The sequence below is a fragment of the Pterocles gutturalis genome, unplaced genomic scaffold, assembly GCF_000699245.1.
Source record: "Pterocles gutturalis isolate BGI_N339 unplaced genomic scaffold, ASM69924v1 scaffold30151, whole genome shotgun sequence".
Lineage (NCBI taxonomy): Eukaryota > Metazoa > Chordata > Aves > Pterocliformes > Pteroclidae > Pterocles > Pterocles gutturalis.
Window position 1 is genome coordinate 1 of NW_010104149.1, and position 21,147 is coordinate 21,147.

The 21,147-nt window shown below is 37.1% G+C and overlaps 1 protein-coding gene across 1 annotated transcript in view; it reads left to right on the plus strand.

The window, feature by feature from the left end:
* The first annotated feature begins 6,128 nt into the window (after positions 1 to 6,128).
* Positions 6,129 to 21,147, plus strand: part of ARFGAP3 (ADP-ribosylation factor GTPase activating protein 3) — a 30,105-nt gene continuing 15,086 nt past the window's right edge. The window contains exons 1-8 of the mRNA XM_010086966.1: positions 6,129 to 6,241; positions 7,430 to 7,502; positions 10,312 to 10,443; positions 12,415 to 12,498; positions 14,857 to 14,944; positions 15,343 to 15,399; positions 17,367 to 17,413; positions 19,623 to 19,768. Of these exons, the coding sequence (XP_010085268.1) occupies positions 7,476 to 7,502; positions 10,312 to 10,443; positions 12,415 to 12,498; positions 14,857 to 14,944; positions 15,343 to 15,399; positions 17,367 to 17,413; positions 19,623 to 19,768 (581 nt within the window). The 5' untranslated portion in view covers positions 6,129 to 6,241; positions 7,430 to 7,475. The remainder of the gene's footprint in view (positions 6,242 to 7,429; positions 7,503 to 10,311; positions 10,444 to 12,414; positions 12,499 to 14,856; positions 14,945 to 15,342; positions 15,400 to 17,366; positions 17,414 to 19,622; positions 19,769 to 21,147) is intronic.

Below are 21,147 nucleotides of genomic sequence, written 5' to 3' on the forward strand. Positions count from 1 at the left end.
AGTGAGGGCGTCAGCTCCTCTCGGGTACCTGGTGTCTAAGGAATGCTGGAAGAAGGGTCAGCTCAGCTGAAAATAAAAAACAAGTTCCAAAACAGCGACAATGATGGGTGTTCCATGTGGTTTTCCTTTTTGCTTTTTTATCTTTTTTTGGTCAAAAAAGCAACGCCTGTTGTGGCGCAGCCGCTTCTGTGGCGATAACAGTTTGGTGTTTTCTGATCGCCTTGGAGTCATCATAGAATCATAGAATGGTTTGGGTTGGAAAGGACCTTAAAGATCACCAAGTTCCCACCCCCCTGCCATGGGCAGGGACACCCTCCACTAGCTCAGGTTGCTCAAAGCCTCATCCAGCCTGGCCTTGAACACCTCCAGGGATGTGGCATCCACAGCTTCCCTGGGCAACCTGTGCCAGTGCCTCACCACCCTCACAGTGAAAAATTTCTTCCTAATGTCTAGTCTAAATCTACCCTCTTTCAGCTTATACCCATTACCCCTTGTCCTGTCACTACACTCCCTGATGCAGAGTGCCTCCCCATCTCTCCTGTAGCCCCCTTCAGGTACTGGAAGGCTGCTGTTAAGTCTCCTCAGAGTCGTCCAGTGGTGACTAGTTTTTCGGTGTTGTAAAGCCCCGTTGGTTTTTTAGTAGCTGTTAATGTATGAAGGTGTGCGGTGGCTAGCTGTGGACTGGGAAGGGTGCCTCAGGGGGCAAGGTGACATGGCAGAAGTGTTTGGCAGCAGGACCACCTTCAGCAGCTTTGTGGTCTTGTGCTGCTTTATAGTGCTATCTGCTCCATTGTGCTGGTATTATGATATACACCATGAATATATCTGAAAAATACACCAGGAAAGTTTGGATTAGCATTATGAAGAAACACCTTGGTTTTGTTTTCTGGGAATACGAATCTGGAGGTCTGCCTTTGGTCTGAAACTGAGTTCCACGCTTTGAACACAAATTGATAAGGCTGCAAGGGCAATGGACGCATGTCTGGTTTCTCAGAAAGCATAGCTCGGAGGTGAACTCTCGACATCTAGTTTCTAACACAAGCATTCATAAAACTTGTGTTTGCAATGAGGTAAAGAGTTCATCAAGGAAGGATCCTAGTCCCAAGAGGGAGAGTCACAGAGAAGATTTTTTACAGGCTCCTGAAATTCACTGGCACTGTATCTAAGAGGTTAAGTAGTTCTGTAATGCCGTTGTGATGCTTTTACTGTCTTGGGATCAGAGAGGGTCAGAAGGTACTGCCCACAGCTGGTGAGGGTGGAAAAGCTGAGGATGGAGTGCCTCAACCAGTTCTGCACTTGTTACAGTGCTAGACTTAGGTGGTTGTGGTGCCTGTGGTTGCTCAGGCATATCTGTCTCTCCTTCCAGGCATGTCAGGTGCTATGCAGAAGTTCAGTGCCAATATTGGCACAGTGTGTGCTGCCATTTGAAAGAAGTAGTTCAGGTGCAGAGAACTCATATTAACGTTACAACGAAGCCCAGTCTTGTTGACCTGTAAAGACAGAGAGACAGGAGAGTGGGAAACATCAACAGCTTAGATCTCATGACTCTCTCATGCCCGTGTATCTATCTGACCCGTCTTCTTAAGTAAAAGTTGTTGCTTCTATCTCTTTATCCTCTCATGTTAGATTACATCTTGTTCTGTTTCCTTTGTCTTCTGTTCTTCTTATGCAGTCTGCCCTTTATTTGTAGGGCTTTCCTGCTTGGAAAGAAAGACATGGGAAGGTGCAAATATTGGAAAGTTATGTATTAAAAGTTTAGTAATATGCTTTACCTGTGTTGTTTATGCACATGGTTTGGGAAGAGCTGGTATCTCTTCTGTGCAGCATCTGGTCTTACTGACTGCCTACTATAAGTGGGCATATACATTTACACTCTGCTAGGTGCTCTGCAGTAGCTTTTGGTGCTAATGAGCTTACAAAAATAATTCTCATCTTAATAAATGTGCAGTTTGATTTGTGGATTGTCGTGTGTTTAAACAGGTATTTGAATAATTGTATTGACATTTACATATCTGTAATTTGATTTTAATTTCCTTTACTTTGTATTGCATGAGAAATAGCTTTTTTTAATTTGTTGGTGAGTCTTTGGGTATTATGTAGCTGCCTGATGACACTTAACAAACGTGTTACTAAATAGGATGTGTTTTGTAGATACAAAAATGTTCATAGTCCTTCAGCTACCTGGTATTGTTAACTTGAGTGTTTGTAAATCTCACCTGTTCTGATGACTTGCACGCTGAGGCTGTGGCTGTACAATCTTTTAATCTGGCATAGCTCTGTTCCGCTGTAAATTTTTCATTCTCTTCTCTCTGGTTCTTTCTTTTCTTTTGTTGATGACAGTGTTCTTGTCCCTGCTTAGACATCCAAGTGGAGGATCTGAACTGCCTGAAAACTAAGTGTGCGTGTTGTGGTGGTGGTTTATCAGTTGTTCAGTTTAGTTATTACAGTGTGTGCTGTGGGTGTGGTTTATGTGTATGTTGAAGGGCGGGGTTTTTTTTTGCCCCAGAGCAGAGTGTAGTATACCACGTCTCACTTCAATCATTTTAGGACTGTGGCACTTCCAAAATGGGCAGTCCTGTCTTCTCCCTGTGGCCAATGCTCACATTCCTTCCTGTATATTGGCATTACTGGTCATGTGGCTGTGATGTGAGTTGGACCTACCTTTGCTCTGAGTCAAAGCAGCGCAGTGCTGGTTCCCAGTAGGTTCAAAAAGTTTGATGATTGTTGCTGATGCAAGAGAAGAAAGAAAGCACATCTGGATACAGTGGCTGGTAACTAGCTGCTTGGATTTGGATCACCTTTGACCGAGTGTGAAACTGCCTCCTGAGTTCTAGCTGGTCTAGTGTTGATGCAGCTGTGTGGTAGCCGTGCACGCTAGGAGTGGCAAGTGCAAGGAGGTGTCCAGCTAGCCCGTGGCAGTAGCCTCGCTGCATGGGAGGTTGAAAGTGTCCGTGTAACCATGACCCCAGGGATAAGTCAGCTTGCTGAACCTGCTCACCTCTTCTGAAGTGCCAAAACGGACATTTCTATAGGCTATATGTTATTACATTTCCATATCTAATAACAATAAATATTGTGTATTTATTAACATAGGTATCTTGTGCAAGGTGGGTGTTGGATGATTTAATGGTTGCTTGCTGTGGATTCTACCCAAATCTTTGTGTTTGCTCTGGTACAAACATCTTGATCAGGGCTTTTGCTCTTTTTTTTTTTTTTTTTTCCAAAATTACTGTTACTGAAGCTAGACTGTCCTGAAATCCTTTAAAACAAAATAAGCAAAAAGAATGAAAGAATGCAAGTTTATTTTAAAAACAATAGATTATTTAAGCATATCCTTCAAACTCATTTTTTAATGTTTATTTAGATATTTTATCAAAATGAATCTAAATGTTAATGAAACATGCTTCTATTTATCTTGTGTAACATGATGGAAATGGCAGTTCTGATATTACTTTCACAAGAAAATTAGATGTTCGTACTTGCATCACAATCCTAAAAGCTACAGTTTTTATGCGTATGAATAATTTTTGCAGGTGTCTGGTAAAGAGCTGATAGAGTTCTGCATGAGTGAAGATACTGAGCTATACTGCTTTGTGGCAGCTAGCTTCCAAGGTGATGCAATGGACTTCTAAGATGTTGAAATTAAGAAGTGCTTGTAATTGTATTGGGGGGAGGAGGAGAATCTTTAGGAATGTTTATAACTGAACTTTTTTAAACATGGGATTTTTTTTAACCACATACTGATACTCAAGATTCTCATTGCCCATTTATACTTCAGGCAATTTCCACAAGACTTACGGCTGTGAGTCTGCTTTGCTCTTTTGTATTAGAAGTGAGACCAGGGCTGTTCTGTTAGTTTTGGTTTCAAGCAGAATCTTCTCCTGTTTTGTTTTCCCTATTCCCCTTTTGGCCTTGTAAGAAAAAAACCTGAAAACAGCCAATTTAAAATGAAGATGAGGCTCATATTGGTTTTTTTAAGGAACTACTTCAAAGACTGGGAATAACTGGGAAGAAGATAATGAGTTCTGACTAGGAAGGCTGTGTGTTTTCTTGGAATATGGAATGCATGAAGAATTACTCATTCTTCTTTTTTCCCAAGTCCTTGTATATCATTCTTCCACCTGTCCTTTTTTCAGGGTCTCTCTCTAACCCCTCTGTTTGTCACTCATTCTGTGTAGCTTTTGTCTTATTTCTTTCTGCTATATGTCCGTGAATGACCCACATACAGTAGTGGAATACATAAATGATTTAACATTAATAAATTAACATTAATATATGTTAAGTCTCTGTTGGGGGAGAAAGAAGGGACTTGAACATGCAGATACTGTGACCTCCATGCTTTCTGTTTGTGTTACCGGTCATTAGCCTAATTGAAGCTCGGACTAAAGTGTTAATGTGTCGTAAGAGCTATGGCTGGATCTGCTGGGTGAACTTTGCTTCTGCCTGATATATTTGGACTGTGCAATCTTAAATAGACCCCACACTAAAACAAGGAGTTTATCCTCAAACTACTCCTGAGCATATGCTTAAAATTAATCTGGGTGAATGACAGGTGAGCTGACTTGAGAGCAAACTCAGGACTTGTTTGACCGGGTATGTACAAAAAAATCAAGACAAAAATCTGTATTCAGTTGCATGAATGGAGGTTCTAGCAAGGAGGCTTCATAATTTTTATGTTTCCAGCCTGATGAGGAGGTGCTGGATGCATTGTGGCGTGCATGTAAGATTTACCATGTATCCCCAGCTGACTTGGAAGGAACTTTTTTTTTTTTCTTTCTGCATATAGCTAGAACTTCCCTTGCTGTCTGAGGATGCTTTGGGTTTGTAACAGGATGTTAAAGAATATAACTGCAGATTGTAACTGCATCGATTCATGTGTAAAAGCTTGTCTCTCCATGGCGTTATTATTTAGTAGGTGCCACTGACTGTACCTACAGATAGATGCTTTTACTATAGAAATACTTCTCTGTAGCATTTCTAAGTACCACTGAAAAAGCATTGGTCAGATAATGAAGTGCATTCATACAGGAATAGACATGTGCACATGGTATTAACTAGGAATAGCTGTTTCTGTTTAAATTTGTGTTCTTCCTTGCATTTGAAAATTGATTAGTTTCAGATAAATTTTTTGTTCTTGCCTTCCTTGGCCAAGGAAGTGCAAAATTCAGAATAAGTGAAACAGGATTTGAAGGTTGTGGTCTGCAGACCTGCAAGGTATATGGGCTGTAGACACAGATGCCTCTTGTAGTTTTGGCTGAATATTAGGAGTTGAATATGGTGGCAGTGGTTAAGAAATTATTGGTTTTGTCTATGCAGTAATTATGAACATATTTGCTTTTCAACTCGTCTATGTTATGGACAGTTCAAAGGTTGATACATCACTACATGGTGATACATCATACAAATAGCCATGTCTAGCAGAGAGTGCGAGGCTAGGCAGTACACAGCGTTGACACTTTCTTCACACAGCTGGATTTCAGAGGCTTGCTCTATGGGTCAAGGAGTCTGTACAGGAAAGTAGATAATGATGTCGCATCCCTGGAGGTGTTCAAGGCCAGGCTGGATGAGGTTTTGAGCAACCTGGTCTAGTGGAAGGTGTCCCTGCCCATGGCAGGGGGGTTGGAACTTGATGATCTTTGAGGTCCTTTCCAACCCAAACCATTCTGTGGTTCTATGATATGATGTGGTTCTACTGCTGATAACTGCAGTTGCATGTATATTCTGAGGAGAGAGTAGACTCAGTGGTATGTTGTGAAGAGAGCCTGCCCTTGGGAAGATATTTCTTAAACGCTTTTGTTTGTCGGTAGTGCTGGAAGTACTGTGTTAAATGTGTGTTTGAACTAGACTGATACAGGTTCCCTGACCCACGGTTTCTCAACCTGAGGTCCATGCTTATAGTTGGAAACCAGGAAGGCGTGTGGTCCTGTCTAGTTAGGGCAAAGACACACAAGCTTGAGTAGATGGTTTAACTCCTCTTTATATTTATGAAATTAGGATGATATGAAATTGTCATGTTAACAGATGCTGTAAGGATGAGTTAATTAAGTTTGATCACTGCAAGGGTGTTAGCATGACTTACAACACAACTGTAAGTCCTGTTACTGATTTTTATTTCCTTTAAGGTATGTTTTGACTGTGGAGCGAAAAACCCTAGCTGGGCAAGCATAACATATGGAGTTTTTCTCTGTATTGATTGTTCAGGGACCCATCGATCACTCGGTGTTCATTTGAGTTTCATTCGGTAAGTAGTTTGTATATTTTTATAGTAAAAATTGCATCTTTTAATGTTTTTTTGTTTGTTTGTTCAGATACCTGCTTAGAGAGGAAAACCCATTCTTCTCTCAGCTACTGATTCAAACCTTTTTAATGTTTGTATCGGCTTTGATGTATCTGATGGCTGCTTGGGAATTAGGTAAATAGGAAGGATTCTGTAGAATTTGTGCCATACACTTATTCCCATTACCTGCTTGTTGCGTTAGTCGTGCACACTTGTTGGCAGATTTGTTTCTACACATGATGAAAAGAATAAGCATGCTGAAGTGTTTTATCACTTCTCCAAATCAAGTCTGAGGCAAATGTTAGCTTATTATCTTCAACAGCGTTACAGTGTGTTGCTTGTAGAGATAACCTGGCCTCCAGCAAGCCAGTTTAGGCAGCTAAATAGCATTTTGCCAGTTTTGCTTCTTGAAGTAGTTCATCATGGTGTCACCTGAGTGCTAGTGCTGGGATAGTGCAAAGGGCTACCCCTTTTGGCAGCTGTTTAGCTCAGTCAGTCGGTGCAGGAAATCTGAACCCCCACCTTGTCACATTGCAGGTGAGTATCCTCAGTCGCGGACCTTTTTTGGCCTAATAAATAATGACATATTTGAAATGTAAGGCTCTGCTTGGAGTGAGAGAGAGCAGTGCATCCAAGAATAGATTGCAGATAAAAGCAGACATTTTCCATCAACTGAAATTCTTCCTATGCTGCCTTTTCACTGTATATAAGAGCATTACAAGAGGCTTCTCAAGACTCCATTCCTAATGATCGCAGTATTAATTCTCCTCATACTCACTGAGCCCCAATTTTTTGTTGTGATAGGACATTGGAGTTGTCACTTTGTCCATTACATGTGCTTCTCATCTACTGTTGACAGAGTTCAAGTGTGATTCCTGAAAATGTGTCTTATTGATGCTTTTTAAAAGGGAAAACCTGTCAGCAAGAGGGTGCATTTTTTTAAAGCTTTTACAGTTTGAAAAACATTGGTGGTTCTACATGGCTTTATTAGTTTGTTTTGCACATTGTGTTTTGTCGCATATTTTTTTTCTATAGATGGGTGTTTTTCACTTGACAAAAAAAAGGGGGAGAGAGAAACACTTTACAGAAAAAAAAGTAGAGAGATTTTAAACGGCTTTGGAGATAACATTAAAAATGTTTCCTTCTGTTTAGATCTACAGAACTGGATTCCAATTGGTCTTGGTTTCAGCTGAGATGCATGCAGGTTGGAGGAAATGCAAATGCTGTATGTACTCCTGAGTATTTGCTTTGCACATTGAAGCTTGTTACGCTTGGAAGCTATTGTCTGTCCTTATTGGCTCTCACCTTGGGGAGATTTTTGTTTTTCCAATTCATTTCTCTCTCTTTTTTTTTTTTTTCTCTTGTTTTTAAGAATTCCTTTGGATGCTGATTCCTCCATATTTCTTGGAACTTTTCCATCTTCATATAATCTGCAATTGTTTTATTTTTTCTTACAAGTCATTAATAAAAATCACTGAAGAGACCAGATCAGATTCCATGTCAATACCTGTCTAATTTAACAGGGAAACATTGACAGCTGCTAAAATACAGCTTTCCAACAGATTGTAAACCTAGTTTATGGGCATCATCTTGTGACCATATTTCCTTACATGGTTTATGAAAATATCATAACAAAAATCGTGTCACTGTCCAAAGTCACACTGAAGTCAAGATATGACTTATAGCTGAGGTACAGCTGTCAGAGGAAATAGCCATGTTTTGGTTTGGGCCAATTCATATTGGCTGTTACTCTCAACTTGGTTTTTTAATGTGCTTACAAGTTTGTTACACAATATTTTTGTAAATTGAAGTTATGTTGACTGCTGTATTGTTTTCAATCTTTTTAAATGAGGATGTTTTCCTTTGTCAACTCCTTTGGAATCTTGCCTGTTTTCCCATGTTTTGTCAAAGATTGACTGCCAGTAATGGAGATTGCTTCTCTAAGTTGACCCACCCAGTGTGAAAACATGGAACTTCCCTAAGCAATTTCTACTTTTCTTCTAATTTCCTCAGTGCTTACCCCGTTCTTCATTTATGCTTTGTCCTTAGTGTTGTTTCTTTAAGAAACTTAATCCAAACTTGCTTTCCATAAGCTTTTTCTTAACAATCTTTCTAACACTTTAATATTCTGCTGGTTTTTTTTCTACTTTTTTCCCTATTTCCATAGAAAAAAATGATGAATTCAGGATCATTATTTTTTATCTTCCACTTCTGCATTTTCCAGTCAAACCTTTTTCTTTGAATTAGGCATTCATCAGTCACTCTCTTACACGGGTTTACAAGTCTGAGAAGGTGCATGGTGTCTTCTCCCTCTTTTTCTTTTGCCTATCCTTTCTGAGTTACACCTTTCTTTATTAATACTGATGTTATATGAATTTACTCATCAAGTTTCTGTTATGCCACTTACTACCTAAAAATCAGTTTTTGACTAATCAGAAGAGGGAGATTTTGCATGAAAAATATTTTCATTTTTAGCCAAAGGCTTAAATGCTTCAGTTAAACTATATAAACTTCACTATACAAAGGGTTTAAGGAAGTTGAAGAGATGGCAAAGCTTGAAAAGTACTTCAGTTTGTCTTAGAAAGCAAATTACCAGAAGAATAACAGTAAACATTTATTATTTAATTTTATGAATTTTTGTCTTTCTGTCGGGATGTCACTGTTTCCTATCATACGTTGTACCAAGAGATGTAACATACCCACAGCCACCCCTCAAATACTTCAAATTCACAATGGCCTGTTTTGGATTACCTAGGAATATTAATACCTGAAACTTTAAAGACTGGTTCAGTAAACTGGACACTTTAAAAAGTAAAATTAACTAATTACATTAAAAAAAAATTCCCTTTTTGTTACAACTAAATGCCACATGCTGTTTTTACCAACTACTGTTCAGAAGCACTGTCAGATTAACATTGGTCATTTGTATTCTGTAATTGCCTGATGCTGAATGTTGGATAAAAGTAGTCCTGAGCTTCGTAGCTATGTATCAGATTCCTAGAAAATCTGAAGTGTTCTTAGTTCCTTTTGTTTTCAGAATAAATCTCTACAATTATTGGAATTAGGGTTTACAAAAAAAGCTCTGAATATTGAGTTCCCAGGTGTATATATTTAAATGCAAAAATGCACAATCTTTTTGGCATCTGTGGTGTTTACGACTGTTTCTGTTATCACAGAAGATGACTGGCATTCTTTCTCTCCTGCATGGTGGGTGCTTAATTTTTATGCGAAGTCTGGTGCTTGTATGCTAGATTTGTGCTTTGCAGTTGCAGCATATGAGGTGATAACCTTTGGTTATCTAGACTTGCTGATCCTATCAGAAACTTGTTTACTGTGTTTTACTGTAATAGTCTGACGTGTTCTGTGAAAGAATGTGTGAAAAGATTTGCTAGTCAATTCTAGGTACAGAGAATTTTGTTTTTCGATCTTTCAAACAGCTTGTGGAGCTCTGATATAAATGTATTGATTTGCTTTTGTTTTAAGATCCTAAATAGGAATAAAATTTTTCATTTACATATGAATATTTTTATATAAATAAAGCATATAAATATATATGGGTACATATATGTGCATAGACATACTTTTCTTTTGAAGGAAGACTGTTTTTATAGAGTCAGTTTGATGTTATTGACCTACATTGTTCTCTCTAGCATGCTAGAGATTAAACCAAGCAATGCCTTTTAGAGTATCAGAAATGTCCTTTGAAGGACAAGTATTGGCAATTAATTTTACCTCTTCCCTTCTACACTTAATTTCAGAACTAGGATTCTTCGTGTACGATGGCAGGCTTGCATTTATATATGCTTTTAAAACATCCCACTAATGTTTTTGTTTTTTCTGTTCTTTTATGTAAAGAGTTTGCCAGAATGGAGTTTTCTTTTTATTTTGGAGATTTACATAGACTTCATAATTTAAAAGATTAGATTGAGGTAGAGGAGCACGGTACTTTGCTGTATTGCGATGTATTTTTATGTTTAAATGGCATTTGTTTTTAAACCTGTTTCTCATAGCATTTTCTGTGTTCTGCTTCATAGTCTGCTTTTTTCCATCAACATGGATGCACAACAAATGATACCAATGCGAAGTATAACAGTCGTGGTGCTCAGCTTTACAAGGAGAAGATTAAATCTCTTGCAACACAGGCAACAAGAAAGCATGGTACTGATGTGAGTACCTGTGTCGTTAAGATTTCTGAAAAACTTGATCTTCTTTCCCTCTAGAACAGTTTAAAGTTTCTCATTAGTAATGCAAAAGATTAATTCCTGTCTTTGGAAGGTGTTAATACACATTGAAGTGAATAGGAAAGCCGCAGAGGAATTTGTAGCTTACCTGTTTTGTTTGGAAAAAGAATATTGAGATAGAGCTCAACTGGGTATTTCAGCAGAATTTCTGGGTTATTGAAAACATTAATTTAAACATTTTAAAACTTATAGGAGTTGTAGGCAGAAACTTAAGGTATTCTTCAAAACTGGAACTTCTTTGTTTGCAGGTGTGCCCCAAAATTATGTTAGTGGTATTGCATAACAAAAATGTCAGCACTTCTCCATGAACTATCTCGTGTTTTTATTTTTGCTTATTTGGAACGGAATTATTATTATTATTATTGAGAAGTACAGCATGTAAAAGTGCTAATAAAATCAACTAAAAAATATTAGTGATTTAAGTGGGATTTGATTTGAACAGGTAAATGTGTGGTTTTGCTTTTTTCCCTATGGAAATAATATTTGAAAAATTACTGAGTTATGTATGTCCTGCATTTGCTGTTCTCCATTAAAAATGCTGAAACAGTTCATGCATGCTGTCAAAACATTGTTAGGTTGCTGACAGGAAGAAGTTATTAGCAAAGTATGCAGAATTAGTTTGCTGAGCTGTTAAATAAGTTTGACAACCGTTCTCTTCTGCGTATACAGAAAGCATGTTTTCATTGTTTAATTCAGCTTGGTAAAGTCCATGACTGATTCATTTGAAGTTGATCAGATGAGTGTGAATTAAAAGTAAGAAGGCTTGGTTTTTTTTCTGATCTAGATATCAAATAGGATGAAATTTAATGGATTATAATAGTTCTATATTATTTAAATGTAAACATGTTCAAGTAAGTGATAAATTACCATGTACATTTAAGTTGACAGTAACTTCCCCAAATGACACTTTAAAGAAGTGTGATTATCTTGTTTCAAGTACAGATTCCATCCAGTTGCATGATATTAATTACATATTTCTTATTTTAAAAATTTAGTAGATATATTTTTGGATTGTGTACTGCAAGCTTAAGTGATTATGTGCTATCTAAATGACTGAAGTCAGTTGCTCAGATAATTAGATTTAGTACCAACCATCCCCTCTCCATCACATTTTTAAAAATTTCCTCTCTAACTTGACAATAGAGGTGATTGTTGAACAACGAGGTAAGTTTGTTGCACATTCAGTAACCTTTTTGACAGACATCATTATTTTTGGTCATGTATCTTTTGCACGTAGTAGAAAGAACCATGAGAAATGAGAAATGATTTGCTCATGGGTAACCTTGGAGGGCAGATGACAGTTTATAGTCCTGTCCTGCACATGCTAAGAATGATGTGCAGCCTTGTGAGCCCTCCACTCTGCCCTGAGATCAGGCGTTGCTCAAAGCTGTTAGCATCTCGCTAACAGAGTTTGGGACTCTCAGACTAAGTGGGAATATTCATCAGAGTACCAGACCACATGGATACAATTCTGAAAACTGTTTCCAGTGACTACTAGTGTTAAGTTTTAAGGTTTTTTTTTTTTTTTGCTTTTGCTTTAGGCAAAATCAGAATATTAGAGAGAAAAATACCTTATATAAAAATATGAAAAAACTTATTTGAAATCTCTAGCGATACTAAATATTGACAGAATTACTGCAGCAGAGCTTATGCTGAGCATTTTGTTAGGAAGGAAATGGATAATGCAAAGGAACACATCAAAAATGCATGAAATTTTAAAAAAGGAATGTCATATATTGAAGCTTGAGTAAATTTATAAGGAAAAATTATGTACCAAGAAAAATAATCAATATATTTTTAGACAGAAAAAAAAAGGTAATTTTGAGATTAGTGCACTTGAAAAAATATATTAATGCAGTTGTCCTGTAAAATTCTCTCTCTCTCTTTTAATTCTAGCTGTGGACAGATGGATGTGGAATGCCACCTGTGTCACCTCAAAACAAAGAGGAAGACTTTTTTGCATCTCATGTTTCTCCCAAGGTATAGATTACCTGTATTTAATTCTTGTTAGCTTTCTGAACACTTAGGTTAACTGTGTGCTCGATGATGAAGATTAAACCCTGAAAAAAAACCTTATAGAGAAAGGATAGGTCAATGAATTAACATTTATTTGCTTTTCCTTCTGTGGGTTTCAAAATTCTTCCTGAATGTGAACCACTTTCTAAGGTGTTAATTTAGGATGCCCAAAAATAGTAGTTAAATGTGGAATTAAACTACATTTTTGTAGACATATAATTCCACTTGGACTCATGATTCCTTGTTTGGGAGGGCTCTGACGTAAATATACTGTGTGATAACTTTGTTTTTTAATCAGTAAAGTTTAACAGTTCTTAAAGCATTTGCTAAACAAAAGCTTTTCTTCTTCCTCCAAAATACTTACATACTCTTTGAAAATGTTAATCTTCTGAAGGCTATTGCTACTGTGAATTTTTGTTTATTTGATCTTAACTCCTTAAGGTGATAGATGCTGTGTTTAGTTCACAGATTAATGTTTCAGAGACTCTCTTGAGTCTGGTATTTGAAAAATAAGTGAAAACAACTTCAGCAATTGTGATCCTAAACTTAGAGCAATTAAGTTGTTACTACACCTAGTAATCCTAAATATTGCAACAATATTAAGCGTTCTAGTGTAATTGCTTTCTAGTACAGTTGCAGTCCATGAACACCTAAAACACAAGTATGATCATGAGGCATCTTTTGGGATAGAAAATAATTCAGAGCTTGGGTATATCAGATTAACCCGTGTGAAAACTCTTCAGCAGTTCATATGCATGTTAATACCCCTGTCATCACGTTGTGGTTGTGCATGTGCATTAGCAGCAACTAATGAAGACCTATGCAACTTGCATGTATCTACACCTGGATAAAGAAGATGGTAGAAATGGCATGATGTTTAGTGACTCTCTAGTGTATATGGGATGCTTCAGGATGAAAAAGCTATAATTTAAATTATTTTTTTTTCCTTTTGGTTATTCAGTTGTGACATTTCAAAATGTAACTTTTTTGTTGTATTTGTGACATTTAGAAAATGGTGCATTTTAAAGGGAAATTCAGCCTTTCTGGTATTTATTTATTTAAGGAACATACTGCAGCCAATATTTGAATGTCTTATAAATTTCATCATCTTTGAAACAGTGAAAGAGTATTTACATTTTACAGACTGGGAAGATTGCTGTGTTACTCAGAAAGGCTCATTGCAAAGACCAAAAAAATCAGTTATTGTGAATTCTAGTCTAGTGTGTCTTCATCAGAAGATCATCTGTCCGGATAGTAGAAAAATAAATGGAGTATTTCTCTTTGCAAAAGGCAACTTGGAAGAATGCTTTCAGTTGAGTGGGAAAAGCATGAACTGAGTCAAGCTAAAGAGCAGAGAAGTGTTGTAAATATTTTTGTGGTTGAGGATGAGAAGTAGGAGCTTGATACAAACCCTCCTAAGAGAATGTATGGGTAAGAGAAAGTAAATTCTCACAGCAAACTTTTCGGGTAGCTGCAAAGGCAGGAGATTAGAGACAAACAGTCCGGGTACCTCAGGACAAGAGATTATTTGGGTATGGGTGTTTTGAGAGAGATGTCAGGAAGTTTTGAGATTTAGGGAAGAATAAGCATGAATTGGCAGGGGCACAGCACTGGTTGAAAAGATAATACAAAGCTGATATTGTTGTGACCAGGACACAAACCTGCTTATTGAGGAGTATGTCTGAGGGAAGTGGGAGGACCCATCAAGGAGACTCTGGAGAACTGCTGACAGTCAAAAATTAAATGTTAGAAAATTGGATGTGCAAGAGCTCAGTGTGGGGAGGCGGCTTGGTGATTATATGTAAATAAATGATCCAGATTTTCTGTACTGTATTAGTGTTATGAGTGAAGACAATTAATAGCCAGCATACAATAAATAAATCAAAAGCCCAATTAAGATGTGTATTAGGATTTTTTTGGATGGTAGACATATTGAAATTCCTGAGAGGGAAATACAGGTGCTCAGAAGTGGTTTGAAACCAGATCGCTTTTAATAAAGGTAGACATTTCTTGGAAATTTAATAACTGCCCTTTTGAGAAAAGGTTTTAAACCTAGAAGCTGTAGTCATAATCAACTATCAGTGATGCTTAGGTAGTCTTTTAAGGTCAGTGCTTATATTTATTTGCTGTATTTTATTTAGTGTGTTCTTGGAACTTTAATAACTGCCCTTTTCAGAAAAGGTTTTAAACCTAGAAGCTGTAATCATAAGAATCCAATATTAACTAATCAGTGATGCTTAGGTAGTCTTTTAAGGTCAGTGCTTATATTTATTTGCTGTATTTTATTTAGTGTGCACTTTTGATTTTGTAATTTTTTTCAAGGCAAAGAATACAGAGTGGGTGTTGTCAAAGCCAGAGCCAGTTTCTCTACAGCAGAAAACTTCAGAAGATATTCCAGAATGCTATGAAGGTATGACTGATTCTTTGTTAACAATAAGCTCCATTTTCCTGGTAGTCTCCTTGTTTAGGCTCTTTTTACCCTACTTTAATAGTTAAATAAGCTAACCATGCCAATAACACCAGAATTTTGGAGAGGAAGGACTTCTTAGAAGGGCTATGCTAGAATGTGTGGGACTGCATGTTCCTTTAATAATGTTTACTAGAAATCCAAATTAAAAATTGTTTCAAAAGACTTCAGGTGAATCTTTGGGTGCCTGCTGCTCTTTTAGTAACCGGTAAAGCTGTGATAGAAATAACATATTATGTTCTGTGTATCAAACAGGACCCTGGGTACAGTGAGTTGTGTTGTGGGATTTTAAGCATTCTGAAGAGCCTTCTGATATTCTTACCCTTTGTTATTAATTTTAGGAGCAGAACATGGACCAAGTGTTGATTGCCTTAGTACATCACCAAAAGCTGCATTAGGTAATGAGTGTAATGAGAAGAAGATTGCAGCCAGTATAGTGTACTTAAATACTCATTTGTACAGAGAATCTGAAGAGCTTTCTGATATTCTTACCCTTCGTTATTAATTTGGTTTTAGGAGCAGAACATGGACCAAGTGTTGATTGCCTTAGTACATCACCAAAAGCTGCATTAGGTAATGAGTGTAATGAGAAGAAGATTGCAGCCAGTATAGTGTACTTAAATACTCATTTGTACAGAGAATGTATGACTGGGAAGATGTGGAATTCTTACTTTAATATCAGCGTGCCTGAGTTAGTTGAAACGTCTGAATTTGTATTACAACTTCTGTTAAACAGTGTACTCATTCTAAGAAATTAATTTTAGTCAGTATTGTTCTGGTTTTATCTATCTGATCTTAGCTGACCTGGTGAATTTAAATGCTACAAGTATCACATCTAATAAAGGTGAACATTAATGTTTTCTGCCTCCTATTAGACTGTCTTAAGTTCTGCATTTGAAGCACACAGGTGGAATGGAGCATTGTGCTGTGATTAATGGCCTGTTATTTATGTTAAGCAAACACATCTTGTACTAGTACATCAGTCTTTCTATCTACATGTAGCTTTTGCTCCTTTTTCAGAAAACTGAACATAAAAATTTAGACTGGAAAAATCTTGTATTTGTAATACAATATCTTCAGTGTCCCGAGTCTTAATCTATGTAACACTGAAGAGTGTGTCATACTATAAGTAAGTAAAAGAAAGTTGAGGAAAATAGAATAGAATAAAATACATCAGTGGTTTATAATTTTGAGGATCATCCTGCAGGAGCAGGTTTCTGAGAATAGAGTATTGGTTCTCAGCAGCACAGGACTTGTAAAGATCTGGTGTCTGGGACTAACCTAGTACTTCAGGAAGGTATGGTCTTCATCACTGTTTTTGTGTTCACTTGGTTGGGTTTGGTTTTGGTTTGTTTTGGCTTGCTTTTGAGAGATGAAGACTAGGAAAAATATTTAACCGCATACACTTTCTGGTTATCTCATTTGTATCTTTAACACATGTTCTCATAAAACAAGTGCTTTTCTTGTTTGTTTTGGACATCACAAGTTCGATCTTATGTGAAGGATCTCTGTTCTGTGTATGCATGTTTCCAACTAAATTTCAGCTCAAACCAGTTTTTCTGCATGTACAAGCATTCAATAGGAGTTGTTGATTGAAAACTTTTGATTGTGGAAGATTTACCCTGGCTCAGGGTAGCTGTCAAGAAGGCACAATACAGTGCCTTATGGAACACAGTGAATCCTGTTAGGGTCTCATTAAATGTATCAAAATTAGGAGTTGTGTCAAACTTTATGCAGAGCAGAATGTAGGTTCATTTCTGTGTTTCAAGATTTAGTACAAAGCATTAAATCTGGAACTTTCAAACTTCAGGTATAAAGCTAGACTGCCAATACTGTACGTAGGCAATTGAACAAAGCTGTTCGATCTGCTGATAGAGTATGTTGTCACCTCTGATAATGCTTGTGAGTTTGTTTATGGTGATACAGGTATATTTTATCTGTGTCATTGGTGGATTTAAACATAGCCAATACCTTTCTATCCAGGAAACAATTCATCTTGGAAATGATACGGGATCAGGTAGACCTTTAGTCTGATTCAGAATAGCAAGTCCTGCTTTCTTGTTCTGTTTACTAGCAGGTATCTACAACTGAAAACTGAGCTGTAATTTTATTCCTATAGTGTATTTGCAAGAAATACCATATCCTCAATCAGGGACAGTTTCCCACATTTTCTTGGCAATACTCACAGCCCCATGCCCTGTAACTCAGTTTAGTATCTCAGTTTCTTAGTGTAGAAACTTTAATACTTCAAGGCATTAAAATAAATTCCAGAAACGTTTTTGAGGCTGATATTGTGGAAATTATTTTCTACTGTTCTGGAATTAATAAAATTGTATGTCAAGTAATGTACATTTAATCCTTGCAGAGAACACCACCTTCATAAAAAAGAAGCCAAATCAAGCTAAGAAGGGGGTAAGTGTAAATAAATAATGTGTATTTAAAACTGCATTATAGATCTCTGGAAATATGTAGATTGCAATATGGAAATATATAATGTGAGTGCTGAGCAGTACTTGTATCAGTAACAATTTATGAAACTAAAATGGAATTGAAACCCGTTTCTATATCAAAACAGTCAACGGTCTGTTTGAAAGTGGATTCTTGTTAAGATGAATTTGTCTAACAAGTTACTGTTTTATGTAATAGAGTGCTTCAGGTCTGTGGGTTGTTTTCTGACCTCAAATAAATTATAAGTCTGTTTACATGTATGTAGCCCACTGAACTGTCTAGACTTCCACATATATATCCAAGTGTCATTTTCTTTGTGCTATCTGGTCCTGAACAGCAGGTGATCTTTTTTAAAAAATTAGTAAAACAAAAATGTCAAAGCTGTCTTGATGTCAAGGTCTATATCCCACTTCTCTTCAGTTCTTTCACAACTATTGTCCCTGCAGCTCTGCTGATGCCCTCTAACCTTTATTCTCATTTGCTGATGCTGGGTTGCAGGGCTTCTTCAGGCTTTCACCTAGGTTAGCTGGCACTGAGATCTTTTTGTAGCAAATCATGAAAACAGAGGGAGTTCCAGTAGCCCTTTTGAGTGGCTAAATATGCATGTGTGGCATAATCTGTCAATACAAGGTGAGTTTGAGACATTCAGATCTGTATTTATGGAGCAGCCCTCATCTCATACCACACAGTAGTACGGTATTTGGTTGTATTTATAGGTAACTTGCAGCTGCATTCAGTTCAAGGTAGTTTCAAGATAGTTTATAGACTTGTTTCTGGCTGGGGTCTTACCACTTTTTTAGGCATCTGTTTTCTGTGAGGAAGGCATGAGGAGAGTTGAGTATCTCAGAATGATGGTTCAAGGAGCCTGAAAACTGAGTAAGACAGTTCAAGTTAACTCAAGTTAGCTAGGAGAAGCTAGATTTTGAGTGTATGGCTCTTAAGGGCCAAGAAAATAGACCTAATATTAGGCTATTAGGGTGACAATATGTTGCAGGGAGTCACTTCTTTTAAGTCTGGGCTATTGTTGAAGATTTATTGGAGCAGGTTGATTTAGATTGAAACCCATTCTTTCTTGCTCCCACTAGAGGGCCCTAATATGCAAGAGGAATTTCTTATTCTAAGTGGTATATGCAGGTATGTTCCCTTACAGTAAGAAGAACATTAGCTGGGTTCACAGGTGCACATGCGGTTTGCGAACTGTAGCATCAGAGCCTAAAACTGTGTGTAGGCCAGAGCTTTTACATAAAGACTTTAAAGCGTTAAAATGTTAAGATGAATGTATTGTGAAAATTAATATTGCTGCAGTGTTACAGATAAGGAATTAAACACAGGAGACTAGGAACAGCAGCTTGAGTGCTGTGCCACCGTCTGAATCAGCATCATTGTATCTATTCATATTTGTAGTATTAAGTGTTTTATAAATCTTTGATAATCAGAATGAAAGAATATGTATCCCTGTATTGAAGTAATATGAACTAGAAATAGAATTATTTTAAAAGAATGAGTGCAAAACTGGAACCTCTCAGCTGATGTGTTTATCTAAAAAAATTTTACGATACTTTGTCACATGCAAAAGCTAATTGTGCATACATGTATATAGGAAACTTGTATATTGCTCTCCTATTGTAAATCAGTAAATACCTATGTACGTGTTTATTAAAAACATGAATAAATTGATACTTAGTCTTAAGATAACACACTAGCACTGTCCAGGGGGAACTAATTCAAGAATCTGTGCCACTTCTAAATGTAAATTGTGAATAAAGTGAATGAGCACCAAATGGTTCCATTGCAAGAAATTTTTGTATGTTATTCCTATACAACAAAATAATTATTAAGAAATTAAAGTTGTGCTATAGATTATAATATTTATTTGAACATGCCAACCTCTGAACCATTAAAACTAGAATAGTTTCATTACCCTGTGATGCTTGACTGCAGAGCTAAGTAAATTTGTAAGTTAGTAGAAGAGGCAGATATAGAGGGTCAAAACATGAACAAATATTTTCTGTGCTCCAGATTTTCATTGTTGTTTGCATATGCTCCTGAACAGAGGATAGTGTTTGCTGTTGCTTTTAAAGTTGACTGTTAAAGCAGTTGAAGTGATTGTCTCAGTTATAATGTTGGGGATTTTGTTTTTTTTAATTTTTTTATTTTTTTTCAACGTATCAAGCTTGGTGCCAAAAAAGGTGGTTTGGGGGCACAAAAAGTGAGCAGCCAAAGCTTTAATGAGATTGAAAAACAAGCCCAAGCTGTAGATAAAATGAAGGAACAAGAGGATCTTCATAGCAGTAAGAAAACTGAGAAGGATGAGCCACTGTAAGTATGACACACAATTTCATGTTAATGAAGTAATTGTCAACATTTTAAATACTACCAGAGATTAACTAATGCAAATAAAACTTCAGTTTTTGCTTTAAAAAAAATCCCAAACGTCGATGTGGTGGGCCGAACAGTGATTCCCCCATTGCCCTTTTTCTTGACATTAAGTATATGTTTCTACAGTTGATGTTTTACTGTAGAAATAGCCCAATGCTATTTAAAAATAACCTCAGTGCTATTTAACACAGAAAATAAGGAGACATTCTTCTGATACATAGGAATAAAATGTGAACTAAATCCAAAATATGTTAAATTTAAGTATAACCACAGAAGGCTCTTGCCTCTTGAACCTTCTTTACCCCATGCTACTTTAGTCTGTTTTGATGTAGTGGACTGAATACTATTTAAAACAGTTTTCTAAGAACATTGGGAACATGCAAATATTCAGCTTTATTTGTACTTATTGGGTAAGAGTTTCTATGCTGAAGGCAGAGGGTAGTTTATGGCTAGAATTGCCCGCTTAATTTTCAGATGTTTTATACTGGAGCTGCCTTCATTTTCACCAGAACCCTTTGAATAGTTTTGTCTGAGGCCTCGAATCTGTTAGTCCATCTTTATAAATACTCAGCCCTAAAGCTCAGAGAATGCTGTGTCTGTTTCTTCCCACTACATTTCTCTGCTAGGTGTTTTTGGCTTTTAACGTTTTGTGAGTTGTCATCAAAATTAGACTATTAAAGAGTTGCTTAGTGTATACTTTTACTATTGTAAAGTTTAACAACCTCTCTTAAGTGCTAGGATGCATCATTTTTATAACTGATTGAGAAATTTTGTGAGTTATTACATGAAATTAATCAGAGGGCTAGAGCACCTCCCCTGTGAGGACAGGTTGAGAAAATTGGGGTTGTTCAGCCTGGAGAAAAGAAGGCTCCGAGGAGACTTAATAGCAGCCTTCAAGTACCTGAAGGGGGCCAAGAGGAGAGATGGGGAGGCACTCTTTATCGGGGGGGTAGTGAGAGGACAAGGGGTAATGGTTTTAAGCTAAAAGAGGGCAGATTTAGACTAGACATTAGGAAGAAGTTTTTCACTGTGAGGGTGGTGAGACACTGGCACAGTTTGCCCAGAGAAGCTGTAGATGCCCCATCCCTGGAGGTGTTCAAGGCCAGGCTGGATGAGGCTTTGAGCAACCTGGTCTAGTGGAGGGTGTCCACTAGGTCCTTTCCAACCCAAACCATTCTATGATTCTATAATTACAGGATCACTTGGAGCTCGTGGTACCAAGCTGTCTGGTCTATAACCTCCTCCCTGCTACTCCTTTTGCTCACTTTTACGTAGCCTCTGCAGAAATTGATGTTTTGCGTGTATCAAAAAATATTAAT